At 36.7% G+C, this 25581-nt stretch overlaps 1 protein-coding gene across 1 annotated transcript in view; it reads right to left on the bottom strand.

Moving 5' to 3' along the window:
- The window catches only part of LOC149771973 (WD repeat domain phosphoinositide-interacting protein 4-like), an 82708-nt gene that overhangs the window by 26841 nt on the left and 30286 nt on the right, over nucleotides 1–25581 (bottom strand). The window contains exon 8 of the mRNA XM_089948005.1: nucleotides 9585–9707. Within this exon, the coding sequence (XP_089804131.1) occupies nucleotides 9585–9707 (123 nt within the window). The remainder of the gene's footprint in view (nucleotides 1–9584; nucleotides 9708–25581) is intronic.

Below are 25581 nucleotides of genomic sequence, written 5' to 3'. Positions count from 1 at the left end.
GCACTGTGGTCATGTGATGCTTACCTTCAGTCATCACCAAATTACGTGGAAGTAGACGTAGATATGTTCCTGCTTGACTGATGATGAAACCATATTGGACTAGGGCTTCATGCAAATCATCCAACGTTTTGCAGCTACTAAGCTTCTCAGATCATCGCCGCTGATCAGCAGCTGCTCCACATGATACAATGTCCACAACTCTCTTTAGCAACTGTGGTTGGTCATCTTCTAAGAGGGACCTTCCTACTTTCTGCAGACAGAACTTTTTTGAGTCGCTGACCAATGACTGGATGTTCTTCCATAACTTTAGTCAGCTTTCTCTTAAAGTCAAGCCTGGAGTTCTGTTTGCATGCTCATTCAGCTGCCAGACATTTTAACTTTTTCTCCAGCTGCACCTTTTTGTTGCCTAGGGGGGCACGTGATCGTGTTTACATATAACAAAAATCATGTACACAGAATATGGCCTTGATCAGACCAATGATTTTACTCTGAGAATAAAATTTTTAAAAATTGTTTACTTCTTAAACCATGTAGTCCCATCATGACCTTGACAACAACCAATCATTTTAAAATAAAAACAGAACTTATTCACGTGGCTGCTACTAATCTTGAACCAAGGTCAGGATCCAGGTCAACACCTGGTGTTTATGAAAGAATGATTAAGGTCAACCAATTTTCTGGAAAAAATATCATCTCCAGTGAATAAATTTACATTATAATAGCATATAATAGAATAAAAAATTTAAAACTGACAAACAATTAAATTAAAATAAGTATGAATTAAATCAGATATACATAACAAAATTCATAAATAATATGTAGTATTAACTGGAAAAATATAGATATTAAAAACTCTATTAAACAGTATGTTTGCCTATGTCACTGATTAACCCACGTGTGTGGAAGGCAGCTGGAGTTGATGCTTTCAGATGTACTGTGCATAGCAGCAGTGTAGTGATGGCTACTGCAGCCTGCCGCCTGCTTCAAGGCCAACCCATTCATATATACCCATCATGTCAGTCATTTCTGCGTGTCGGGTAATTCTGCATAATGATACATCATTGCTGTAAACATTGGATCACGTGTTATTTTGGTTCAAAAATCCATTTTGTATCAAGAAAGAACGATCGTACTTTAATAAGGACAGTGATATTCATAAAGTGTACAAAAATATCCCACATATAGACTCGAAATGTACATGAAAATGTGATTTCTAAATGTCAACATGTAGACCCACTTTATGACCTTCTTGAACCTGTAACCCAGAAAATCTGATTTACTATGCATCTTTTAGAATCATACAAATAAATTCATTATTTAACAGATGGAAATGTAAACCTTAACAAATTCTGCATCTTAATCAAAGTTTCCCATTTTGCAAGAAGTTGTCCCACACGTACAAAATCATGTACGAAATTCCAGGGCATATAGTTTGTTTCTAAATTCTTTAGTCATTTTTCCCCATAAACAAGACATTGTAAACACATTACATCCTATTCATTGTTGTTTCTCTTCCACATATTAGCTTTTTTTTTTTAAAATGTTGAACTTTACTAATTTTTTTACAGGATCGGTTTAGTTTGCTAAATAGGTCTTGCCATTTATTGGCATTGTTACGTTGAATTTTGTAAAACTAGCTCTAAACCTGACCTAATTACTCGACTGAAGTGCTGAAAGAAACAGTCAAAAGTTTTGTTTCTATAGCCGGATAGATAAACATTACATCTTTTCAAAGCTGTGTGCAGAACAGGCCAACCTTTGGGAGTTATGAAAACATGTGGGTGGTATCTGGTGTGTCCAAAATTAATATTAGTATGAACAGAATAGTCTGGTGACAATTGCCTCTTTTCAAATGGTAAGCATTGCAATATTTTATTTTCATCAATCGGTCAAATTTGGTATGCATTTTGCATTAAGGATGTCCGCAAAACATACTGGAATACACACAGTAGGCCTAAAGCAGCTGTTCAACACAGAATATCATAACAAAAAATACTAGTTTGCGGATGTCTGCAAGGTCCTCTACAACCGATCCCAACCTTGTCTGCATCAGAACACCCCCCCTCCCCCCATCTTTGCGGACGTCCTTTATGGACAACCCCTTACTGGATGGGATGGTCACCAGCAAGAGCACAGGTCTGTTTTGTGTATATAATCCAACAAATAACCAATAGGTCCTAAGGACAAGCTCAGACATGTGGGGATACTTACACCCACTGATCCGCCAAAGAAAGGGAGGACACCCTCCCATTATCTCTAAGCCATCATTAGAACTGTGCAATGGATGGAGGGACAAAATAAAATCACCTTAGGTCAGCAACTGTGTTGTAGCTTTCTGAACCATTCAATACATCTGTGATTCATGCAACTACTGGGATACAAGTGGGGCTGATTTCTCAACTCTCCATCTCTTGATCATGTTTCTAGCTGCCCAAATGTTACAGCTTTTGTTGATATTGCCTGCATCATTTTAGATTGGGGATGAGAGGGGGCAATCATGGTGTCCCCCATTACTTTTACAAGTGATGACATCTTGGGATGCAGGCTTAGTGCATCACACTCTGTTGAGCATTTACCACAGCCGTCTTAGCTCTTTAGACTTTTTCCCAGCACCATGAACCCCATGAGGCACAACACTGCATGATGAAACTGATGTGCATTTAGTGCATGCCAGACATGTCTTCACTAGTCTTAGACCTCTTGCACTTTGTTACCATTGTTCAACTCTGAACAACAAGAAAGACAAAAAAAGTCAGAATATAAGAACCCAAAATTATTGACTTCAGTGTTTCCATTATGTATATTGGTATGTGAACCACATATAAATAACAGCATCCACAGAACCCATTAAACTGCAGGCACACAAACTGTGTACTTCACACTGGAATTTAATCCCTAATTTTGTGAGTTTATGGCTACAGTACACTGTTGGGCATTCCCATGATGCATTATTGTAATTTACCAGTCTCAATCAATTGCACTTCACCTGGGATCAAACTAAAATAGCAACATATATGAATATAAAATGGCACAGGCTTGCATGAGTTTGATTTTAAAAGTTTGTTTGCTTGTCAACAGGGGAAACTGGAAGACACACAACAAAATACAAATTATCAATCTAGTGCCAAAGTAACCATGCTAAAAAAGAGAGCAGCTGAATACCTGCCCACAATGCAGGAATGTATTGTGTGCAAACCAATTTTTTTCAAGTAAAATATCTTTCTATAATAATATTTACATAATTATATTCCCTTAGGAGAACTAATACTACCTTGAAAAATCCAGCCCTTCTAGGTTACAGCTTTTTAGCTTAAAGCTATTAGTTACCTGCCTGCCTAAGTGGCAGTTAGACTGAGTGATCTCTCCTTGATGCCAGGATTGGTGCCAAATTACATGAATTTGTCAGTTACTACTGGAGCACAAGGCATGCTCTATGGATGTAACTGTGAGGAGGCTGGGAGGGTGTAATCATATTATGACTGGGTAAATATTATCTAAGAAACATATTTAACAGAAAAAATTGGTTTCTTCTTCAAACACAGTTCTTCCTAAAATACATAACCCAATCATAATACCTCCTTAGAAAAAGATGTAAGAGTGGAGGGAGATACATCCCATTAGCCTGGAGAGACCATGAGACAGCTAGATAACCTGACTAGAAAATAGACACCATATATCTGGGAGTGGCTTCTGAAGGGAACAACTTTCCCTTCTGTAAATGTAACAGAATCATGAAGCTGCATCTTTATCAAGCTGTCAGACAACCTGAAAAGGTTACCTTTTGCACCACAGGTAAAGATTCCTCCAGACTGAATTGAGCCTTTTAGGATGTAAGATCTCTGATAAAAACTTGAGAAGTGTATTCGGATCTCCATCCCATGGCATGGATAATTACAGTTAGAGAACAGTTTCACTCATATGCAATGTTTGTGGTAAATGTCCAAACTTTGTAAGCTGATATGTAAGGCAAATTCACTGGTGTGGGATTAGTCCATTATGCAGAACAGATAGCCCACTTTATTCAGGATGAAAGTGTCTGTGTTGATATATCATCCTTCCCCTCTTTTGATGGCATTATGAGGCATGATCACCCTGGATGCAACAGCTTGGTCTTCCTGAAATACCAACTGTCAGTGACCTTGATATGAAATGTCCACAGTAGACAGGAATTATTACCAATACATGTGTCTGATTACCCATGAATGGTAGCCTGTTCTTGGAGACGAAAGCAGGGGGCTTCATGAGTGATATTGATTCATCTTGTCACAACTACATGTAGATTGGTCCACTAATAGGAAATGTATTCCCTGATTTTGCCTGCTGATTGCCAAAGCAGTGAGGAGGCAGGCAAACGAAAGTTTTGCAACCTTATAGATTTACAGATAATCAATATTAAGTACTGTATTTTAATAAAGCTGTGACAAAAATAATCACAGTTCAGATAATTTCAACCTACCATGATGAATAATATTAAAACAAAACAATACTGTAGAATAAAAATAATAATAATAAATGAAACATACTTCAAAGATGATGATGTGGGTCTAAGGGCCTCTCAGACTGTTGTTGTAGGGTTTAACGCCATATTTTCAGCACACGATAGGCTATACATGGTGGCCAGTATTAATGGTGGAGGAAGAACCCCGGGAAATGCCCAGAAAGAACCACCAATCCTCGAGAAGTCTCAGACTGTGACAGTAGTTTGTTTTGTCTCTCTTAAACATGGGTCCATCTTTTGTACTAAATAATGTCTTCATCTAGTTGAATTAGTACTTACCATTATTTACAACACATCTTGAGACAAGAAAAAATAAATGATTTTTTCCTGTCCCATAACATATGGTAAAATTTTTGTTACCTAAATCCTATATCCCAAAACTTAAGGACATGAACTAAACTGTGCTGAATTTGCCATTCCCCACCTCCACATGTTACAGTAAAGTAGTTAAATAGAATGCTTTTTTGATAACACACTGAAAGAAAAAAACCTTGTACTGTAGTTATTTATTTTTAGTTTTTGTTCTTCATAAGCAATTAATTTGCAAAAAAAACGAAACATATCTACTATCAGCAATAGTCCTGTCATGTAGCATACACATCCATGGTGTGTACTGCTTACGCTGAGTAAAAGAATTGACACTTTGTTTATTGATGGAAGATGTATAATGAATTGTGCTTGGTTCTCCTCAAGGGTTTCAACATGTTACCAAAGTAAAAACTGGACTCAACAAAATCGCAAACAAAAGAGAGAGAGAGAAATAAAGATTGCTTCAGGGTACCAGCATTTCATACATGGCATGGTGTATGGTGCAAAATAATCCAGGTTAAAAATATAACAACATTTCACAAAAAAAATTATTATTAAATATATTCACAGTGAGTGCCAATGACTAATTTTGCTAGAACAGGTTACAAAAGCATTCTTAAAAACAATCCTGTGTATGCTATTGTACCCGGCAGACATCAATTCCAGTTTGTAACAATTATGATGATTTGTGGCAAACAGCAAAAGCTTGAGCGGTGAATAAACACACCTGGTAGACAGAAATAAACCTGTTGTTTCAACTTAGAGGCTTTCAGTACAAAGGTTATTTTATTTACAGCAAGCCAACTCTGGAAGCTGACTTTGGATTATTTTTAGTATGCTGATTTTTTTTTATATGTACAAAGTAAGCTGACCCTATGGAAGCTGGCCTTGGTTTCTTTTTTCATCAGACTGAAACAATGGATCAGGTGGGGCTCTGTACGTTACACTTTGGGCATAAATCCTGTGAAATCTATTAATTTAAAGCATATGCCAGAACTGAATAACTTTCAATTGTTTGGCATGATCACAGAAAGTTTAAATAAACTGTTAACTGAATATAGAACTACTTGGCATTGAGCTAGTATCAGATTCACACGAGTTGGGAAAACAAACCAAGTGTTGGCACTACAAACTAAGGGCAAATAATTAAGGAAATATTACATGGGAATTAGACAAAGAAGGCAAGTATAAATCAAATCAGAATTTGTACTGCATCCAACACAGTGAACAGCAAAACATAAAATATAATAGAAATACAAGTTGTCTGGACTTGAACAAAAATAGAAGCAATATACTTACAAGTAAACACCAGAGGGTAAACAATATTGATAGACACTTCACTCTGTGGCAAGTAATATTTAATTTAGTATTTTAAATTATTAAGATCCAAATAAAAGTAGATAATCTAATTGTGAATTTAATACCATAATGAAACATATAAATGCAGTGCGTACCGCAGTCTATGTGCATTTCTTGATGGGAATAGTGGCATGAAAACATAAAACAATATTTGAGGTTAAAGTATTTTGTAAATACTGCAAAACTTTTTGAGGTTCTAATATTGTACTACTGCATCCAGATTTTAAAAATTTCGTTAGGAAGAAAGGTGTGAAAAACACTAACCATTTTTTTATTTTATCAGTTTCAATAAAATTGAAGTTTGGCTGCAGTTTGGGACATACAAGTTTTGAATTATTTCATTTTTAAATCCTACAACTGATACCTTTATTAATCATTTTACTAGCTAAGCATTCATATTATGATTGAAAAGGTGCCCAAAACTTACCACTCAAAAAGAAATATCTGTCCCAGAACATACAGTGCACAAAAAATTACTTTAAAAATTAATTTCTGGTCTCCCAATATGTACAGTAAATATGGTATACCTTCTTCCTTTGCAAATAAATATTAGCTTTAGACACTTTATCACTGCATACTTGGGACATTAGGGATACCAACATTGTTAGAATTGGATGAGAACACTATAATCAACATTTGTTGCTTACAAAAGCAAACATGCAAATAGTATGCATCAATAACAACACACAATACCATGCTGGAACACAAGGTCAGAATGCTCAACTCTACAACCACAAAAAAATTCACAAAGTTATTGTCCAAAGTCACAAAATAATGATTGCAACATGTAGCAAATGCCTTTTACACAATACAGCAAAACCTAATATGAGCAACCTCTGCTATGGGCAACCACCTGTTTTTATGACCACAATCGGAATGCATGGATCAATTATTTTTTTTATATAAATGCTCTTCTGTGAGCAAATACCTGCTGAACGCAACCAGCAACCATGATGTCTGGGCAAAGTATGCATTTTGACACTGCTCTGAAAAACCAAATTGCAAAAACATGGATAAATTCCACCAACTTTTTATTTATTCCTTGTAGCAATGACACCTCATACCGTTCTAAAACAAACAAACAAAAAAAATTAAAAAAATAATAAAAAACAGGCTGGCTGATCTGAATTTTTTAGGTATGCCTTGAATGTTTAATATTTTTTATTGTAAACCAGACTGAAGTAAAAGTAGATTGTTCCAGCACTTAGCTTGGTTCCCTGCCTTATGAAGATACTGCCCATATGTAAAAGTAATGCAGGGGACCAGTCTTCCAGCCCTATGAATGACTGTATCATGAGAACAGAGACAGACACCACATACCTTTATGTAATCATTTTTGACTAGTAAAGATTGTTCTGATCAAAAGCAAACATAAAATGAACAAAACTATAAAAAAAAAGGAGTCAGGCTACCGATTTGTAAATTTAGCAAGTCAAAAATATATCAACATATTACAGACCATAAACCAGGCTAATCTACATGTTGCAAATTGCTATTGTAGTGCCGAAGTTGAGGTAATGGTCGTGCATTATGTTTGTCTTTAGAGTTAATTTGTATTGACTGGGGTGAATAAAGTCTTTGTCTATTAAACCAGCTAATGAGAATCGTTTTTGGGATTCAATTGATAGTGTTAAAGGCTTGTGATGTTTGTTGCTATTTTTTCAAGTTGTTGTCTGTTAAAGTTGGTGGGACTGGGTTACACACTTTGTGTATAAAGTTAATCCTTTTATGTCTTCCATGAATCAAGCCGCTGACTTCTGTCTCTCAATAAATTATTCTGTTTCTGGATGAAAAAATTGTTTCTTTTTATTTCATATACATTGTACATTTATGTATAGATTTTTCATATTTTCCCAAGTCTAGTCAAAACCATCTTTACAGTCGATATTTCATCTGAGCACTAATGATGTTACCACAAAGTAGCTTAATAACAATGGAAGAATCTCAGACCAAAAAGAGACAAATTTTAACGCTGGAGAAAATAATTATTGTAAGAAGTGAAAAAGAGCAGACCACTTGCAAGAAAGCAGTTTAAACATTGGTAAAACAAATTTAGGGCGTTATAAAGAAAAACGATTTCATATGCTAATCCATCTACATTTGATCTTCAAATGTAAATGAGATTCATCTTTCATGATAGAAGTATATGCTTATTGCTATATAATTTGTTTTCAGATGAATGCATAGATTATTTTAGCAAGAACTATTAATAAAGAATAGAATATATGTACAGTGATTGTGGTTATTTTCATTTATTTAGTTATGATACTGGACCTTGAAAACTATTCTTTTAGTAAAATCCTGTTTTGAGAGACTACCTGTCTTGAGAGACCATTTTACTGTTGGCAGATGGGGCAATCTCTCATAACAGGTTTAACTGTACTATGATAACTTTGTCTATGGATAGTTAAAAATCACAATGATAAAACCGAATTATGGAAAGTCTTATAGTAGGATGTGGAACATACCAAAAAAAGATTAAACTGGTAAACTTCCAGTCAAAAAATGTCAAAGTTGCCAGGTATTAAGTAATGCTATACACTCCATGTGGCTGAAGTGTACTCCATTTAACTGGTCCACTATCCTGTCAACTGCTGTTTTGCTGAAAGGTCATTTAGGGACCATGCCCCATATTCACAAAACTCTTCAAACTGAGTACACACTCAAACTCAAAATTTGATAGCTACTAATAAATAAACTAACTGAAATACAGGAGATTTCAAAACAAGTTGCTATCCTGTCGACTGCTATTTTAGGGGCATGCCCCATATTCACAAATACAGGAGATTTCAAAATAGCAATACCTTTAGATGCAGATGTCCATCATATGTGTATGTGTAACAAATATTAGACCTACTGCAGAATGTGTTAGAATGGAAATACAAGTATTGTACTTATGTTAATACCATATATTCTTGCTTATAAGTCAATTCCAACTGCAGACAACACTGACCCAGATCTGCCATTGCACAATACACTGGTGGATCAGATCAATGCTGTTTATTCTACTTCTTACTCTTAACAAATGCACAGACCCAGATCTGCTGGAACATTATGCAACAGCAGATGTGGGTCTGTGCAGCTTGCATATGAACTCAATTTATAAGTGACGAGGGACCCTGATTGTTTTACTGTTGCAAATATCAAATTCATTGGTTATTCATTAATAACTTGCACACAACAGTGTCCCAAAAAAACAGACTGCATCATTTGCAAAGCCACAAGTTACTAACAGACTTCTGAAAAAATTGAGAAAGGGATGGACATCAATAATAATAAGGGGTGGAGGTGGGTAAGTAATACAATGTAATACAATAAAAACTTAATTTGTAACAGTAAAACCAGCACAAACTGCCTGAAGTCATCACATACAGGATTAATATTCCCGAATTAAACTTCAGTCTAATTAATGACTTACTTTGGTAGATGCAGTGGCTAGCATGGATCCAGACTGGTTGATGGCCAAACATGCCAGCTCCCCATTATGTGCATTGATTGTAACAGGGGACACAGTCTGATCAGGCTTAGTGTCCTCTAAATTCTGAAAAACATGTTTTAGATAGTACTTAATGGTTTCAATGTGATTCTTCCATTATTTACCCAGATGTTACAAATGCTGTTTGCACGAAAGGACAAATCTAGTGTAGAAACATATACATCACTCCCTCAATAACTTGCCACAACAGTATCCCCAAAAAACAGACTGCATCATTTACAGAGCCACAAGTTACTGACAGACTTCTGAAAAAATTAAGAAAGGGATGGACATCAATAATTATAAGGGGTGGGGTAGGTAAGTGGTTGAATAATAATAATAATAATAATAATAATGAAGACTTTGTATAGCGCCTAATCTTTAGAAGCTCTAAGCACTTTACAACATTAGACAACACCTATAAGATAAAAAACATGTAATGATATGATTACAAAAACAAACACTTTGAAATTAGAAAACATAAAAAAACAATGCTGAGAATATTTAAGGTAGGAACATTATTAGGTCTTTAAGTTTGTTCTTGCAGTCAAAATAAGTGAGTTTTGAGAGCATTCTTGAATGGGATCACTGTGTCTTTGTGTTTAAGTTCAGTGGGCAATTCATTCCACGTTGCTGGGCCCTGGTATGCAAAAGAACGCTGTCCATATGACTTTGTTTTCATAGTGGGAATAATGAGTATATGATTGTCAGAAGAGGAGCGTAAGTATCTTGCTGGTGTGTACACATGGGTGAGGTCGGATAGGTATGTTAGACTAGAGTCCATCTGTGAAACATAGCACAGAGAACAAATTTTGTGTTTGATTCTGGATCGAATGGATAGCCAGTGTAGGGTACAGAGCAGCGGGAGATGTGCTCTGACCATGGTACCCTATGATCTGAGCAGCTGTGTTTTGAACTTTTTGAAGTTTCTGGAGTAGATATTGAGTTGAACCAGACTGAATTGAGTCTAGTCTTGAAAGTACTAATGAACACATAAGTGTTTTAGTGGCATCAACTGAAAGATATTTGCGAATGGAGCTGATGCGTCTCAGCTCAAGATATGCAGCCTTGCATATGTTCAAGACATGTTGGTGCAATGTGAGAGTACTGTCGAGAGTAACACCTAGGTTTCGTACTGATTGTGTGAATTTAATGTTGGTGTTACTGATATTTATTGTTTGAGGTAAAGGATGTGAATGAGAAAGTCTTTGTGTTGTGATCAGAATGGCCTCAGTTTTATCATCATTCGTTTGCAGCTTGTTACATGTCATCCATGATTTCACATCAGAAATGCACCTCTCTACACCTTGGATGGTAGCATCAAATTCAGCTGGGTGGCTAGATTTGTATATTTGGGTGTCATCAGCGTACAATTGGTGAGACACTGGATGATGATCTATGACACTTGAGAGAGGCTGAGTGTATAGAATGAAGACAACAGGTACAAGAACAGACCCCTGTGGAACACCACAATGTAGATCAACTGGACTGGAGTGTATTTCATTTGTAGACACAATTTGTGTCCTGTTGAGCAAGTAGGACTTGAACCACAGTAAGGCTGTATCATGAATGCCAAATACATGCTGGAGACGGTGAAGTAATATATCATGGTCTATTGTGTCAAATGCTGCAGACAAATCAAGGAGGGTGAGGACTGTAATCTTTCTGCTATCCAAAGCAGAGAGAATGTCATTAACTACTTTCAGAAGAGTAGTTTCAGTACTGTGGCAAGGGTGATATGCAGACTGTACATTGCTGAAAAGACTGTTTGAATTTAGATGAGATACAAGCTGGAATAGAACAACCTTTCCTAAGATTTTTGATATGAATGGGAGATTAGAAACTGGGTGGTAGTTCTTTAAACTGTTTTGGTCTAGTGTTGGTTTCTTCAGCAGAGGATTTACAATGGCAGTTTTGAAAAATGATGGGAATTCCCCTGATGAGAGAGAGGTATTAATAACATCAGTTAGTGAAGGCAATACTGGATCTAAGCGCTCAAGCAGCAGTGATGTTGGAATTGGATCAAGTTCACATGACTTTGGTGCACTCTTCATCAGGATTGTACGTACGAAATCCATAGAGACAGGTTCAAATGCTGCTAATGGTTGCCGCTCAAATTCTGTATCCCAGCTGTATGGTGATGATGAGTCAACTGAAATTGTGGTGTCAAGCTTATCTCTAATGGTTTGTAAAGTCATGGAAAAAATTTGCAAACATGCCCGGAAGGTCAACTGGAGAGAAGGTAGTTGGAAGTGGTGTAGATTTGTTCCTTGACATTAGCTTGTTAGTAATCTCGAAGAGCTCTTTGCAGCTGGAACTTTCCATGATCTTAGTAGTGTAGTGAGCTGATTTTGCTGCATGGACTATATTTGTGACATTCTTCTTAGCAGCTTCATAGATTTTCTTATGAAGAGTGAGTCTGGTGGAAAGCCAAAGCCTCTCAGCTTTACGGCGGTCTCTTTTAGCAGTGCGAAGCTGGACCCTAACACTGCTATACCATGGAGAACACTTTTGAATTGATACTCTGCATTTGGTAGCTGGGGCATGTTTGTTGAGCAATGAATGCAGGCAGTTATTGAGTTGTTCTGCTGTAGGAGGTAAGCAAGTTGTTAGGTTTGCTTGGATGTCATGCGTTGGTTTGGTTCTATTTATCATACGGAGGTTTCTCTTAGTAGCAGATAAAGGTGGAGGGTTTGGGACTGATACGTCAAGATGGCATATAATGCAGAGGTGATCTGATGCAAGGTCATGGGATACCAGGGAGGACCGTAGAATGTTATCATCAGGTCTATGAAGAATCCAGTCTAAAATGTGACCATGTTTATGGGTGGGTTGTTTAACTGACTGTTTGAAGTTGAAAACATTGATGGAATCTAGGAGTTTTGATGTGTCTGAGTTTCCGGGACAGTTAAAGTGAAAGATGAAATCTCCAAGAACAATCCACCTATCGAATTTCCATACTCCAGGAGATTCAGAAACTGCTCCAGAAAGATTCAGTCAGCTTGATTTTTCTACTAGGAGGAGGGCGGTATGGGCAGAAAAAATAAACTGACCTTTGCTCCCGTGTGAGTGTGGTTTGGACTAGTTCAAACGATGTGTGGTCGAAACTGAATGTTGTGCTATGGTTAAGACGTTTGATCATTGAGTACTTTGTGATGACAGCAATTCCACCTCCTCGAGAGTTACGAGGGAACGACTTGATGGAGTAACCAGTGGGTGTTAGATCCACACACTTGGGCTCATTTTATAATCATATACTTACTAGTAAACACCTGATCAACATGATTTATAATCACGTTGGGAATAACTGTAAAAAATAACTTTTCCTATTAAATTTGCTTTGGTTCTCTGTATAAATTTTAATTGTTAAGATAATGAATCTCTGAAACATTAAATGACTGCCAGTTTGAATTCCAGTTTATTTTATTTGATACAAATAAAATAATTAGCATCATAATACAAAGTAAGTTTACTTTTAATCAACTGTAACAATGTAGTAAGTCCAATATCAAAGTTGGCACTTATTAAGGATCTCAGCAAAGTTATTGTGGATATCACTCTGACTGATGACTGACATTTTTCATGTCTGAAAACAAGCAGCATATCACACTTATGGTGACTACACTAAAATGGATATTGTTTTCTTTTCAAAGAAACTTTAATAAAATAAATCTATGACATTGTATTAAAAGTTGTAAATTTCATGATGCTGATTCAAAATTCCATGCATTAAATACCATTTTTGCAAATAAAATGAGCAATTTATTAAGGTTCCATTGACCATTTTGTTTCACAATTTTATTCACATTCAGCAAATGGGGCCTTTTTTGGGGGGTATTTTATAAGAGAAAATTAGAGATCCACACCTGTCTCTGTATTATAAGTGGGTTAGCTAGTTTTCCATGCATGCTAACACAAGGGAGCAATGTATGTGCCAGACTGGCTTACAATATGCATTAATGACTATCCATTTATTCTGAGCTCTGTGTTTGCTCATTTCATGATGTTTTAAGTGAGAGACATTTCATGGAAAATGACCATTGTGATCCATTTTTCACTTCACTGATGTAATATATGGGATATATTTCTCACTGTTTTGCACAGTCTCCTGCTCTTTTTTAGTACAGGTTATTTGTGGGTGGAAAGTGCTGAGGTTAGGGAGTTATCATACAATATGGGGAGGTAGATGATGTGGCTAGAATGGGGAGGATCTTACATAGTGTGACAATAAATGGGCAGATCTCACTTGGATCAGTTTTGCTGTGCCAGTCCTTTTACTGGTTCATTAACCATTTATATTTGATTTTAAGTCAAGTCCAAACAATACAGACCCTGAACCTTATGCAATGGCAGATCAAGATTTATGTTTGTAGTTGGACTCAAGCTATAAGTGAGCATCAATGGTAATAAATCTCTTTCATGTACTGTTTGAATATGTCAAGTCACATCAAAGGTTAATAACTGTGATAATGGTTAGTTTAAAATGTGACACAGTGCATTCTAGCCACCAGTGGCTATTGTGTTGTCTGTGTGTGAAGTTTCAAATGGTACACGGTGCATTCCAGTCACCAACATTAACACAAACCTGTTCAATACCGCCTTAATAGTTGTAAATTACCATGACAAATATCTTACACAAAACCCCAAAATAAGTAACATAATCAGTTTTTAGGGATAGAGTTAATGTGTATACTGAATGATGGAGATTTTAAGGCACATTTGCACAATGAATAACACACAGAGTACTGGCTGTCTGTTCAATATCTGGATGACATAAATTTCACCATGATTATTCTAAAACCATGAAAACATTTAGATATTTAAATGAAAGTTACATAGAAGTTATTTTAAAAAAACAAAACAAACATAGACACATAGCAGCAGGGAGGGCGAACCATACAAACTTTAGAAGGTTCCAAATGCCGAAATAAGATCTCCACAAGGTGGGGTTTCAACCAGAAATAACGTCAACTACGTTTCAAGAGGAACTCTCGGAGAGATAAGATGCTTTGGGAGGTCCTCCTCAGTTAGTCCAAATGTGGTTTCTGGTTGAAAACCCATTAATGGCGCTTCGATTACAAAAAATGAACCAATTCATTGTCGTCGCCCTCCCTGCTGCTATGAATTAAAATTTTTTATCAAGACCAATTCGATATCGTGTTCGAGGATCATGTAAATTTATCGTGATAAATCCGTGTGGAGTTAATTGAGCCTGACTAAATTAATTTCTAAACTTATTTATATCCATATCACCGCTACACCAGGTCTGATGAATATTTCGTAACGTGTGAGTATCAACTCCGTTAAACACTGCCAGAAGATTACAGTTATCCCTGATCACTTTTGGAATCTGTACATATCTTTGAGTGACATAAATTATATCAGTGTTTTTATGCCTTCTGCGTGAAAATATTCTAGCGGGATTTGTTTGCTTATCCAACATCACATCATCGTACACAACTAAATTGTTAATACTCGCATCAATATCATCAATACTTGGTGCTTCATTAATGTCAGTGATAAATTCAGCACCATCGTCCTCGCGCTTATTTTACTATTTTGCACTTTCATTAAAATCCTTTATTATATCATAGCACCGCTGATCATCAACTGATGGTGCTACCAAATACAACTTATCCCATTTTAACCACTTCATTATTAAGTTAAGCAACAACTGCATTTTACCCGACCCCGATGGACCAATTATAATCATACGAACAGAATTTGGTAGCGCTGCGTGATGCTTAATTGGTTCTCGTCATTTTGTAGCAGAAAAGTCAGTGATTTCCATTAGAATAATATAAAATAAATATGGATTTATATTGTGTGAAATGCAGGACACATACCCCAACAGTTGACTTAACAACTACCACAACAAAAAACATATGACAAGCACTCACAGGCAAGTGTGAACAATGCGGTATAAAAAATTTTTAATTTATTCCTGGCGACAAGTCAAGTAAAAAAAAAAAACCAGAAGGTGATATTGCAGCACAATTAACAAAATTACCTGGAACTCCGTGGGCTAAATACCCAGGAGAAAAACATCTTCCAGGATATAATTACTGTGGACCCAGAACCCAACTTGATATCAGACTTGACAACCAAGATCAACCAAAACCAAGCAAATATCCGATAAACGCTATTGATAAAGTGTGTCATGCTCATGATGTAGCTTATAAAAGTAAAAATCTACAAGACAGGCATATCGCAGATGTGAAATTAATTCACGTGCTAAATTCTATTACAAATAAATCTTTCAAAGAATCATTAGCTAATTGGTTGGTTAGATCTGCAATGAAAGGTAAATTAGTGCTAGGTGCTGGTAATTAATTATAAATGGAATCGATTTATTATTCCCCAAGAGGATACTGGAGGGGTAGTGCAGCAATTAGTAAACTCGCTGAAGCAGCAAAAGTTACACGTGTTACTGCTAAAAATTGGTTATCCAAACAAGCAATACGGCAAATTTACCAACCACCACCTAAACAAATTCACTTTGCACATTTTGATGTTAGTGTTCGTAACGAAGTTCACCAGGCTGATATTTTATTTTTACCTCATGATACCATTAAAATCCAAAGACGTCAAATTACATACAAGTATGCACTAACTGTAGTTGATGTTGCAAGTAGATACAAAGATGCAGAACCATTAACAACTAAAACAGCATCTGAAGTAGCTTCTGCGTTTAAACGAATTTATCAACGAGGTGGTCTACGATGGCCACAGCTGCTACAAGTTGATCCTGGCAAGGAATTTCAGAGTCCAGTATCATCGTTGATGAAGCAACATAATGTCACCATCAGACGAGGACATACTGCAATTCATCGTGATCAGGCAATTGTTGAGCGATTTAATCGAACACTTGCTGAGTGGTTATTTGGATATCAATACGCTAAGGAATTCATTCAGGACAAGAGATCACGCGAATGGGTTGCAAGATTACCAGGTGTGATAGCTGCATTAAATAATGAAATAACTTGAACAACCAACATGAAACCTATTAATGCAATTACCAAAAAAGATATACCCGTACAACGACATGATTTTTCAGCACAACCAATACTAGGCAATGTCACTGTGAGATATTTATATGAACCAGGTGAACTCGAAGGTGGTAAAAAAAAGAGCTACTGATCCTATTTGGAGTATTACCACACACAAGATATCTAGTAACCATATCCTCGGGTAGACCAGCAATCTACAGACTGGATTCAACTGCTCCTCAACATGGATTTACACGTGAGCAATTACAAGTAATTCCCGAAGACACACAATTACCGCCCAGATCACTTGACTAGCCAGCACCACGACTTCGATTACATTCAAGACAGGTCAGCATCACATTTTGTCATGTATGACCGCGACTATTATCTTTTCTGTCTATGGTAAATTGTCTTGGATCATTACTCGAATACTGCCACAACATTACACAATTACAGCTTGCACAGTGATTATTCTGCTGTTGTTTCAGCGCGCTGATGAAGTCAGTGTCAAGATCAAAATTGCGATTATTTTTTCTGTCACTTTGTTTATAACTGGCTAATTTTTTTATTATATCGACTTGACATTTATCATTGTCATTGATCATTGACTCATCCAAGACAGTTCTCCGCAGTTGAGATATTCTTCTGACTTTGGACACTGCTAAGTAAACTAAGTTTGACCACTCGATTCGATCATCAACGATCGAAACAAATGTATCTGAGATAGTTAATCCTTGAGATGAGTGGATTGTCATTGCGTATCCTAGCATCCACGGGGATTTATTAGCACGCAGTGCATCTTCAGCAACAATGACATCAACTGCGACAATATCATTTAATACAAGATTTTGTTTTCTGGTCTGTCCTGGTATATCAACGTCAATATTTTGTAGTTGTGTATCAGCTGGTCTATAACACAACGGCACTGGCAACATTGGAAACTTCTCCCGTTGTAACTGAAACAACCGATGTTGAAGTGTGTCTCTATCTTTCTACTTGCCACTATCAAGTCGTTTGGTCTCCATGCTTGCAGAAAGTCGCTCATTGAAGTCTCTGAAATTATTTTACGCATTATTTCGCACTGAATTTTATTCGGTTGTAGTCTGATAATTTCTTGAACTCGTTTAATTCTGCATCAAGCACTCGATAATCATCATTTATTTCTTCATAATAATCAACAAAATCTTTTAACCACAAATGTGGAGATGGTCCAACAAAGGGCGGTGGTTGACCATGATCGCCACACAATATCACAGCTGTATTTTTTGTTAATAACCAATCAAAAAATATTTTTAATGTTTCTAACGGTACCTTGGAATATATTTCTCTCCCATTTGATCAGGAGTCCATGCATCGCCCTTGTATCTGAAAAAGCTGTGATAAGTGCATGAGTTAACCCCTCGTTGTTTCATCTCTCGCACAAGTCTGTGTGTAGGTGTTAACACGATCATATATGAATTCCGAAATAATTCAATCGCTCGAGTAGTCTTACCAGACCCTCCCAGCCCATTCAGATAAACAGTCTTGTGTCTGGATACTGGATCGTACACAGATGGTGCACTCGACATTTCTGATAATTCTGATTTATAATAACTGTCTCTGATCTCAACATCTGCGAATTCGGAATAATCATATACCATTTCTTCTTTTATTCTCCACGAACCCCATGATGCATCATCAGTTGTAAAGCGAGTTAACTGAATTCAGGTATTTCTTGATGTAAAACGAATCCGTTGCAACTCTAACTGCTGTGTCAAGGAATCTATTTATCATCGATAGCAAATTGATGGAAACATAAGCTAGCATCGAAGATCTTAAATGAGTATACTGAGGTGACTCGCCATCAGTATAACTTACAATTGTACCCAGCCAAGTTCCGTTAGATAAGTGAGCATTTTCTCGACTTACAAATATATCTCTCGCAGTTGCATCAGCGATTATAAAATCGTATTCAGCATCATCCATAATTAGTCATGCATAATGTCGTTTATGATCATATGCACCGCCTTGAGTAAACTTGCTAATTATTCTTCTACCGAGATCCTTTGCGGTTCTTTTCTCTTCAAGGTTGGCGATTAATGTAATGTAATCATCACTTTCGCAATCAACCAGTTCAGGTGTTGGTAACCAAACTTCAGTCTGTGCCCAATATGATATAATTGCCTCACTGACCGTCAGCGATATCAGTATTTTACAATCAAGCATATATCATAACAACACTATTGGTGCCCAGCGCTTTTTACTAAAATGCCGATCAAACCAAACATAACAAATAACATGAAGACCCTTAGCCATTTTGAATGACACTACTCGAGCGAATCCTGTCAGGTCAAAATCGGGTAATGGCCCATTAATGGCCACTTGCGTCATTGAGTTCGTGGGGTGTCCAAATCTTTTAAAGTATCCAAAGCATTCTCCCATCCCGAGAAAACTTCCTGGATAACACGCAACCATATCAACTGATATCATTTTCTTGTAATTACACTTGGTATTCCACAATCTGCCGTGTCCGTATTCACAACAAACTTAATTGTAAATCTTTGAGAAACTCACTTCGGGTTGGCTTCCAGGAATTTTTTTCTCTGGCAGCGTGGGCCGCAACTTATGGAACAGTGAAACAATTAGCTAGTAATCAGTCAGTATCTTTTGAGTATCTCTGCGCAAGTTTTCTCATTGTTTCATGAAGAGATTCTTGACGGTACAAATCACCGTTAGGTCTTACAAATTGATCATATTTGCCATTTTTGAAACTTTTAAACAACCACACTGACACAGGATCGTTTTTACCTATCTCATTAATAGCACTGAACATGTTTCTCCCAGAGTTCTCCCTGGAAAACTCATGGAAATATTGTGACTGCACTGGTCCACGCGTGAGCGTTATGATCAATGATATTTATTGGAGCTCCTTGCAATTTATATTTCGATTCGTATAATACTTCCCGTTATCGTTGCTAAAGTTATTGGGAATCTTAGTGTTTTTTCTAACTTGGCAACATCGTTTGTTGTAGCTCCGGTATCCTTGACCCATTCAGCCCATTTGTTTATTTTTTAACGTCGTAACGCCGTTAGACCGTTTCCGCGCATCGCAGTTGTAAAATGTTCTGTTACTCGCTCAGCTACACAATTTATTTTTGATAATCTCATTGGGGCAAGATCATTAATGTTGGGTTTTTTAATCGGATAAATTCCATAAATGACTGCTGTTACAGAATATGCTCGCTCATAATATGGTTTATCAATCCCAGCCAGCGCTCCTGGTTTGGAATTTTTACTCAGTATGACAGTTTTTCCATTAGCAAGGACAGGGTCACGTTTGTCACAGATAATCCAATTACCTGTTTCTGCTAGCACGATAAATTTTACTCTGAAAAAATATTTTTGATCACCTTGATATTCATCAAGGGAGAGGTAATCGATGATCGTTTTCGCTCGTGTATCGCTCATCGTAGCGTTCTTGACAGAGTCAACGCTGACTTCGTCAGTGTCACATAATTTTGAATGTAGACCACACATGAGATGCCCCATCATCACGAAATTCTTATTTGGCATCCCTGATAATATCAATCAGATCAGTCAGAGCTTGCCTTCGCGAGTCGGGGGTTAGTCTGTCAAGATCGAATCTAGAAGCTTTCCAGGGCTTGATTGCAGATAATCTCTCAACTTCCTCCATATTATATTTAAGACAAACATTTAAATAAAAAATATTATATAATGTCTCAAAAAAGAAATCAGTGCAAGTGGCATCTGTAACTCCTTGTAACAAATTCTGCAGAAAAGAATTCTGCGGGTAACATTCACAAAGTGTTTGAAAGGGGGAGTTTAGGACCAATACCATGCCTGCGATGTGGCGTTGGAGTCAGGGGTAAAACACAGTTGTGCGCGAGTTGCAGCAGAAAAAGATATCGTGAACTTAAGCAATATTATGATAAAAAAATTAACAATGATGTGCTGAAATGTGAGCGTGATTATATAACGAACTTTTCAGACAAATTATAAATTAGACAAATGACATTAATATTGTATAAATGAATCAAGAATTTGTCCCACATCCTATCATCAAGAATTATGAAGCGTCTCGTAATGGTGAAGTTAGACATTGCAGGTTGAAAAAACCAGTTGGTGTTGTTGATAATGCTGGTTATCCTAGATTTACTGCTGGGAAAAAAACCTATTATAATCACAGGTTTGTATTTGAATGTTTCTTTGGAAAGATCAAAGACGGTCTTGTGATCGATCAGATCAACAACGACAAACTTAATAATAAATTATCTAACCTACAAGCTGTCACGCCGGGCAAGAATTCTGCACGAGGAGGTACCAGTAAATTTAAGACCGTTACAAGGAGAGCTGTCAGATCTCTCAACATAAGCAGCGGTGAAGAGAAAATATTTCAGTCAATGGCCGTGGCTGGCAAGTATTTCGATATTCACTCGATGTCAGTCAAACGTATTGCAGAAAATATAATCAAATCATCGTTTGCATACAAGTTTGGTAGCTGGATTTTATTTCGTTATGTAGATGCAGATAACGGGAGATAATTCTGCAGCAACTGTGTAAAAGTCAATGATGCACTTCCCTCCCCCTTGACTTCATCAAGGAGATTGCACAACACTCCCCCTTGATTTCATCAAGGAGATTGTGCAACACATGTCATTACTTATTTTACAGGTAATATATTATCCAGCACGGCAGAACTGTATAGTTATTTTTTTTACAGCCATACAGTTTCGTGGTGTAACCGTCTTATTGTATACCCACTGCACCACAGTCTATTACAATGTGTTAACAGTTCCGCGTTGATAAAATAAAAAATTGTCAGTACAGGTAGGTGTTATTTTTTCACGGGTAATGTTTAGAATTAAAATCCAGTTCAGAACTTAAATTCAGCTGCAAATTGTTAACTGTCTGTAAACAGTTAGCTATATAATAATTTCTAAAACGTATATCATTAGATTAGGACCATGGCGCAAGCAGTAGCAGGGTTGATTCTCATTCCGGTAGAGTCAACAGGCAGCGGTTCGAGTCTCGTAATGGGCATATTGTCAACGGTACCGATTAATAGGGTTTTATAATTGGGGACGGCAGCCGAAGCCGTTCATGTACATCTCTCTCCAACGTCAAATCGTGGGTGTGTGTTTTTCACCCCTGGGATTTGATCTGGGGGGCGTGATGTATATGAATGCAATAAACAGACAGCCTTCTGAATATTTTAACATTTCGTTTCGCTTTCACTTAGAAAATTCGCTGGAGGTATGTTTGTGACGCGCCCCCAAAATAAACAGTAGCATGGATGCATAAGCTCTAAGTCACATGGGTACGCCACAAAACAAAACATTCAGAAAGAATGCGGCTAAAAAGAAACGATCATGGGGATGCCGAGAAGACCTAAATAAAGGTCTCATTAAGACAAAAGTCTCAAAGGATCCTCGTGGAGACACACAGGCCAGTGCAGGGCCCATGAAATGATAACCGCTCATCATAGCTACTGTTTATTTTTGGTCTAAAATATTTTCTTTTAAATATATAATATCAGTATATATAATAATATGAATTACGAAAATATCAATGATGTGATTGTTGCTATTAAAAAATTAGAACATGACGGTATAAAATTATCTGATGAATTAAATCCTGAAAAAATCATTTCTGATTTTGAAACACTGCAAGAGGCTAAATGTGAAGGGCGGTATATTTTGCCAGCTCAGTACAGATTTATAAAAGAGATTCAGACGGCTATATATCAATCGCTAGCTACGGTAGAAGGAGCACAAATAAATGAATTTGTGTCATTGTCTCATGCAATTAAAAAAATTATTTCACAATTATCTCAAGAATACGAATAAAAAAAATAATACACGTGTAAGGCAACTAAAAATTTTTACGTCAGATTGTGAAACGATCGAAAGTTAGACCCCTTGATTTCATCAAGAATACTTGAAAATGAAGTCAAATACGTGGAAATGAAATCGAAAGTAAAAAAAAAATATTTTTTACCTGCATCAATCTGATGAGTTAGATAAAAAAAATTTTTACTTATATCAATCTGATTTGTATCAATCTGATGAGTTAGATAATATTTCCTTAAGTTGATCAAATTTAATGCAAGAGTGCGCATAATTTAGAATCTGATCTTTATCACACGTGATCACAGAAATACGTTCTCACTGTAGTTTATCCAGCTGCGATTGTGTCAATAAAAAATCCTCGTTACCATATACATCAAGAACCAAATCAACTGGGCCGACTAGAAACTGTGTAAATATTTTTTTGATGTAGTTTTCAAGTACTTGCTTGTCGTGTACGAATACCTTCATGTGTTGGTACATTATATAATACTCGCTTGATTAATTAGAAATCAGGGTCTGTCAGTAAAAAATAAATATTTTTGTGCACTTGCAGAATTCTTTTTTTATTTTCGTTTGTACATGATTTTGACTAGTAATTAACTTCCAAATCGTGCAAAATGTAACATCCGCCTGAGAAATTCTAATCATAGATTTTTAGGTTGAGATCCTTGAAAATCATAGACTTTTAGGATAAAAGTCTTAAGACAAAATCCTTAGGATTTCACAAGTAAATTAATATTTAACGTTTCATTCCTCAAATCCAGAAGGTGGCCGGACTGGTCAGTTAGTTTGAAATTTATTCTTGATAACAGCGGATTATGACATCGTAGATAGACTAGATTGATCGGCTCTTGCACAGTCATATATCCAGGTGGTATATCTTTCAGGGTGAATGAATAAAGAACAAATCCTTGCTGGGCTTGATTTGATACTGTCATGTCTGTGCTGTAGCTGCCATCGATTACATCACACACAAGACTGACCGCGACCGCAGGGGTTATATTTACGATTTCCGGGGACACATGTCATCCTTGCCCTTCTGGGCCATTGTTGTGCCGGAGAATAGTTGTTGTGGTGGCAGTGTTTTTTGTACTGTGCGAGTATATTATCGAAGAACTCATCAATGATTTTGATGGTGGATTTTTTTAGTTCATCTGCATTATACCTGGGAAATTAAAAATTTGGCAGATCCACTTCTGTTATCTTGTATGTAGTTCAATCATTTCATTTAGTTCAATAAGTGCATATTTTGTTCTTCTTCGGAGAATTAGTTTAGAGTCAAAAGTCCAAAACATATGGCCCTCATCAGTAAAAATAAACTCACTACCCAAAGTTGCCTCTTTTGTATCAAGGAGACGTTGTTTGTATGACGGTTCAACATCGTGGTATAACTGCGCGTCAGTGACATAATCAGACTTTTTGGGTTCAGATGGTATCGGTGGTGTCAGTGGTGGAATTTCAGGCCATCCTAACACTGTTCTGATCAAACTCTGATATATATCCTCGGCGTAGTCGGAAGAGTTTGTCTCAATTGCAGAAGACAGCGTTGGTTCATGAGGGTTATTGCTATTTTGGATTCCTTCCCGGTGATATTTTTTATTCGACGTTGTAATTCCTCATTGATTTCTTCGATTTGATAAGACCCGGCTGGTATCCCAATGACGTTCCAGTCGGGTGTACCATCTTGTTTATTTTTATTTGCAAACACAAATGAATTATTCGCTGGTAATCCACCAAATGATTTTGATCTGATATTGGGCCAGCTGTAATATACTCGTAATTGTATTAGTGTGATTTCACTTACCGGAATCGCAGTTGGAAAATTAATACTGAATTCAGGTTTGGTCGAGCTTACTTTTATCATTGAGGTTTTTACCGGAGTTGTATTTGCGGCTATCTGCTGAAATAATTCTGTCATTATTCATTTTCGTTGTTTTCAAATGGTGAACTTCATTGTATGTCTTAACCATTGACGCGAATTCGGGATCTTATATTGTTTAGTCATTGAGGCTTGATGATATCAGCGACGATAATTTTGAATATGCTGCTGTTGCTGTCTTTAGCCGCGTGACATAATCGTGCAATTTTGTGCTCGTGCACGTTGATATTTTTTTCGCGATTATATTAAAAACACCTGTGATTGCCGCTGATGATGAAATGCATATTGTTACTGTGATTGCAGTTGTTACTGGCGTTAGTACTGATAATACTACTCCGGTGGATGCAACTAATGCGGATACCGAGTATACTGCAACATCTACAATGACTGCTCATCGCTTATATTTCTCTACTTTTGTTGTGTATTTGTCGATGAGGGTTTTTAACTCTTATTGCCATTCACGTACTTGATCATATCTATATTGCTGACATTTAATGCTGTCGTCCTTAACTCTGTTAAGGGGGTCATTTATTATTTTATGCAGTAACCAATTGAGATGTTTCAGCTACAAATTCCAAACATCACCAGTAAGATGTTGTCGTTAATTTCTTATCGGCTGCTTCCAGTATAAATGTTTCTTCGGTTCCGCTATTTAATATGATAGTCACAACCCCATAAAACTTGTCGGTGGAATGTCGCCAGGGATATGTTGTGAAAATCTCAAATTTTGCAGCACTGAACACAGACAGCCTGTACACTCCAGTGACTGTTGCAGTATATTTGATAGTATTATTTTGTTTTGACCATGCCGCAAATCCAGATGTCACCATGTATACGATATTGGTAATGTGCCCAGGAGTAACTCCGGTGGGATTTTAATCAAACTGGTTTTATTAACGATCTCAGGAATCCCACTTACAATATCTTGCTGTGTTTGTTTCATTGTGTCAATATTGGTTTTGATATCAGAAAGTTTTGCGTCAATGGTGAGCAGAGTACCAAAGAATTCTTCTGCTGTTTCATTAATTTTTCTAAAGTTTCTACGGAGATTTGCAAACGCATTTACATGAACGTCATACTTGTTCCGCAACATGGATATTTTATACTCAACGACGCCGTAGTTAACATCAACATATTTTATCGCTGCAGCATCTTCGTCGGATGTTGGATCTCTTAAAACCACTATTTTGTTTCCGTTCAATGAGTTCACCTGTCATTGTGTC

The sequence above is a fragment of the Sinohyriopsis cumingii genome, unplaced genomic scaffold (genome assembly GCF_028554795.1).
Source record: "Sinohyriopsis cumingii isolate HCF-2022 unplaced genomic scaffold, ASM2855479v2 utg001542l, whole genome shotgun sequence".
In the NCBI taxonomy this organism is placed as follows: domain Eukaryota; kingdom Metazoa; phylum Mollusca; class Bivalvia; order Unionida; family Unionidae; genus Sinohyriopsis; species Sinohyriopsis cumingii.
Note: the sequence above shows the minus strand (reverse complement) of the source record. Positions and strands in the feature narration are given on the sequence as shown.